At 42.5% G+C, this 5000-nt stretch overlaps 1 protein-coding gene across 1 annotated transcript in view; it reads left to right on the top strand.

Annotated features, from left to right (window-relative positions):
- LOC134063627 (vinculin-like) overlaps nucleotides 1-5000 on the top strand; it is a 69664-nt gene that overhangs the window by 35592 nt on the left and 29072 nt on the right. Inside the window, exons 12-14 of the mRNA XM_062519235.1 lie at nucleotides 1512-1616; nucleotides 2834-3024; nucleotides 4707-4906. Of these exons, the coding sequence (XP_062375219.1) occupies nucleotides 1512-1616; nucleotides 2834-3024; nucleotides 4707-4906 (496 nt within the window). The remainder of the gene's footprint in view (nucleotides 1-1511; nucleotides 1617-2833; nucleotides 3025-4706; nucleotides 4907-5000) is intronic.

Below are 5000 nucleotides of genomic sequence, written 5' to 3'. Positions count from 1 at the left end.
GATGTTAAGAGATAGCTTATGTCTGCTGGAGCACTGGGTTCTGGGGTTAGCAGTGCTAGCAATAGCAGTGGCTCGTCTCAGTCTCTGTAGGCTGCAGCTTTAGGCACACACTCACACTCACACACATACACATACACCCACCAGTTCTTCTCTCTGTACTGCAGGTTATTGGGTCACTAGGTCCCAGGGCTGGCTGGGGTTGCAATGCTAACAGCTAGTTATTCTCTCTGCAGGCAATTAGGCAGGCTCCCAGGGTTAGCAAGGATAACAATGCTAAGCAGGGCTGGACATGAATGGTTGCCTGGTTGCCCTTGGCTACCAAATTGTTACAAGTGGCAACCATACTTACTGAATTACTCTTAAAAGTTAACATTTAGCCCTGATGCTAAAGGCTAGATTAACATTTAGCCCTGATGCTAATGCTAAAGGCTAGATTAACATGTAGCACTGATGCTAAGGGCTAGATTAACATGTAGCACTGATGCTAAGGGCTAGGTTAACATTCAGCCCTGATGCTAATGCTAAGGGCTAGGTTAACATTTGTGACTCTCCACGGCAAAACCAGTCGCAAGTCGCAACAGACGTTTCCGAGAAAAACGACCATTTATGTTCCTTGTGCTAAAATCGTGGAATATTTTTTTTGTGCATTTTGAAACAGTGAGAGGTCTACACTGTACGGCCGTGAATACATTTCACTGAAAAACGTACCTTTTCTAGTCTAAAAAGTGAGTTTCTAGAGGTGAGAAATGTAACTCCAGCAGAATGTTAGCGGCGTCTCGTTTTTGCCCCTCTACTATAATATTTACATGCACTCATTGACGACCTATGTTGACGACCACCAAGATATCCGCGTGCCGTATTGTTGTAAATACAAGTAAGTATCGTAAATCTTGAATAGCGGCAACCTTACAAAGCGTTCGTGAGTGTTGAGCCGACAGTCAACTTCAAAGGCAGATTTCTCAGTTTTTCTCTTGGCATGACAGGATGAACTCAACTCCTTTGAATATTTATATTTCAGTAATATGATGTTCAATTAATTAGATATTGGTATCATTTTGAAGGTTGATTATACCCTTTTGTGAAAACTTAATAACTGTAATTTTCAAAATTTGAACAATGTGACTGATTTCGCTGTGGAAGGTCACATTTAGCCCTGATGCTAAAGGCTAGATTAACATTTAGCCCTGATGCTAATGCTAAAGGCTAGATTAACATTTAGCCCTGATGCTAATGCTAAGGATTAGGTTAGCATTTAGCCCTGATGCTAATGCTAAGGGCTAGGTTAACATTTAACCCTGATGCTAAAGGCTAGATTAACATTTAGCCCTAATGCTAAAGGCTAGGTTAACATTTAGCCCTGATGCTAAAGGCTAGATTAACATTTAGCCCTGATGCTAATGCTAAAGGCTAGATTAACATTTAGCCCTGATGCTAAAGGCTAGGTTATTGGGCCACTGGGTCCAAGGGCTTGCATGGGTCACAATGCTAACGACTAGTTCCTCTCTCCACAGGCCACAGCTGCATGCGCGTGTGTCAGGCAGGTGGCTGTCCCTCCCTGTGTGGCTGCTGTGTTGCAGGTGTTTAAAGTGGGGCGCGCGGCCTCCATCCTGCCACAGGTGGAGACTCTAAGTACAACTCAGCTCTGCTGCTCCCTCTGGTGGTGGAGACACTAAGTACAACTCAGCTCTGCTGCTCCCTCTGGTGGTGGAGACTCTAAGTACAACTCAGCTCTGCTGCTCCCTCTGGTGGTGGAGACACTAAGTACAACTCAGCTCTGCAGCTCTGTGTCTCCCTCTGGTGGTGGGTCAGGGCTCTGTTGTATATTATAATAGATGCAAAGTAATATATTGTATAATATAATATATAAGTTTACTCATAAGCGCTTTAAGATGCACATATGTGCTTTTAGGAAATGAAACTCCCCTGTGCGTGTCTCTTCCTCCGCCTGGTGGTGGGTTTGGGTTCTATGGTGATATATATTCAGCTAAACTGTGCTGCTCTGCTGCTCCCCCTGGTGGTGGGTTTGGGTTCTATGGTGATATATATTCAGCTAAACTGTGCTGCTCTGCTGCTCCCCCTGGTGGTGGGTTTGGGTTCTATGGTGATATATATTCAGCTAAACTGTGCTGCTCTGCTGCTCCCCCTGGTGGTGGGTTTGGGTTCTATGGTGATATATATTCAGCTAAACTGTGCTGCTGTGCTGCTCCCCCTGGTGGTGGGTTTGGGTAAAACTAGCCTTACTCTACTAAGGGGCAGGTACAGTGCTGTAAATGTAGTGTAGTGTAGGCACTCCAGAGGCATGGGTGCTGGCTGATCTCTCTCTCTCTCCCCCAGGGGTAAGGGGGGCACTCCAGAGGCGCGGGCCCTGGCTAAGATCTCTCTCTCTCTCCCCCAGGGGTAAGGGGGGCACTCCAGAGGCACGGGCCCTGGCTAAGATCTCTCTCTCTCTCTCCCCCAGGGGTAAGGGGGGGGGTAAGGGGGGCACCCCAGAGGCGCGGGCCCTGGCTAAGATCTCTCTCTCTCTCTCTCCCCCAGGGGTAAGGGGGGGGGTAAGGGGGGCACCCCAGAGGCACGGGCCCTGGCTAAGATCTCTCTCTCTCTCCCCCAGGGGTAAGGGGGGGGGGGGGGGTAAGGGGGGCACTCCAGAGGCACGGGCGCTGGCTAAGATCTCTCTATCTCTCTCTCCCCCAGGGGTAAGGGGGGCACTCCAGAGGCACGGGCGCTGGCTAAGATCTCTCTCTCTCTCTCTCCCCCAGGGGTAAGGGGGGGGGGGGGTAAGGGGGGCACTCCAGAGGCACGGGCCCTGGCTAAGATCTCTCTCTCTCTCCCCCAGGGGTAAGGGGGGCACCCCAGAGGCGCGGGCGCTGGCTAAGCAGATTGGCGAGTGTCTGCAGACGCTGCAGGTGAAGGTGAGCCGCGCGATCGCCAACATGCGGCCGTCCAAACCGGCGCTCACCCTGGAGGGCAAGATGGACCAGGCCACGCGCTGGATCAACAACCCGGGAGTGGACGATGGAGGAGTGGGTACGGACACACACACACACACACACACACACACACACACACACACACACACCTGCTTAGCTTCATTACGTCAGCAGACATGGGTTAGGCTGCTGAGTGTAGTCGTGACGATGGCACATCAGCAACACATTGGGCCATTCTCTTTATGTCTCTGTATGTCTATATTCTATATGTCTAAATACTGTATATCTATATTCTATATGTCTATTTTATATGTTTATATATATCTATATTCTATATGTCTATTCTATATGTCTATATATATATATTCTATGTCTATATTCTATATGTCTATATATATCTATATTCTATGTCTATATTCTTTATGTCTATATATATCTATATTCTATGACTATATTCTATGTGTCTATTCTATATGTCTATATTCTACATGTCTATATTCTATATGTCTATTCTATATTCTATGTCTATATTCTATATGTCTATATATATCTATATTCTATGTCTATATTCTATATGTCTATTCTATATGTCTATATGTCTATTCTATATGTCTATATATATCTATATTCTATATGTCTTAATGTCTATATGTCTATATTCTATTTGTCTATTCTATATGTCTATATTCTATATATCTATATTCTATATGTCTATATATATATCTATATTCTATATGTCTATGCTATATGTCAATATATATCTATTCTATATGTCTATATTCTATGTCTATATTCTTTACCGGTATGTCTATATTCTATATATCTATATTCTATACCGGTATGTCTATATTCTATGTCTATATTCTTCTATACGTCTATTCTATATGTCTATTCTATATGTCTATATATATATATATTCTGTATGTCTAAATGTCTATATGTCTATATTCTATTTGTCTATTCTATATGTCTATATTCTATATATCTATATTCTATATGTCTATATATATCTTTATTCTATATGTCTATTCTATATGTCAATATATATCTATTCTATATGTCTATATTCTATGTCTATATTCTTTACCGGTATGTCTATATTCTATATATCTATATTCTATACCGGTATGTCTATATTCTATATGTCTATATTCTTCTATATGTCTATTCTATATGTCTATATATATCTATATTCTATATGTCTATATTCTATACCGGTATGTCTATATTCTTTATGTCTATTCTATATCTATATTCTATATGTCTATTCTATATGTCTATATTCTATATGTCTATTCTATATGTCTATATATTTTTTATAATTTGTCATATTTTGTTATAATTTGTCTATTGATAGAATTTGAAATTTATTTTGCTATTGTCCTTAAATTTAGCCATACCATGCTTTAGTTATTATTATTATTATATATAATTAACTGAGTGACTTATTTGATTGCTATTCTCATTTCACTGTTTTATTTCTCATTAGGTTAGTGCTTAAAATTATTGTTTTACTGATAATATTACTATTCTCCCTAGTTTGTAATTGTTCACTGTTAATTTAATTTGTATTGTTATTTATTTGTATGTCGCTTTGGACAAAGGCGTCTGCTAAATAACCATAGCCATAGCCATAGCCATATATATATCTATATTCTATATGTCTATATTCTATACCGGTATGTCTATATTCTATATGTCTATTCTATATGTCTATTCTATATGTCTATATTCTATATGTCTATATTCTGTATGTCTATTCTATATGTCTTGTTGCAGGTCAGGCAGCGATCCGAGGTCTGGTGGCGGAGGGCCGTCGTCTAGGCAACTCTCTTCCCGCTCCGTACCGGCAGGAGCTGCTGGGCCGCTGTGAGCGCACGGAGGCGCTGATGACCTCACTGGCCGACATGGCCGCCCGCGGGGAGGCGGAGTCTCCTCAGGCACGCGCCGTCGCCGCTCAGCTCATGGAGGCCCTTAAGGTGTGTGTGTGTGTGTGTGTGTGTGTGTGTGTGTGTGTAGGTAGGTGTGTGTGAGGGTGTGGGTGTGTGTGTGTGTGTGTGTGTGTGTGTGTGT

The sequence above is a fragment of the Sardina pilchardus genome, chromosome 18, assembly GCF_963854185.1.
Source record: "Sardina pilchardus chromosome 18, fSarPil1.1, whole genome shotgun sequence".
NCBI lineage: Eukaryota > Metazoa > Chordata > Actinopteri > Clupeiformes > Clupeidae > Sardina > Sardina pilchardus.
This window is presented reverse-complemented; position numbering and strand designations above follow the sequence as displayed.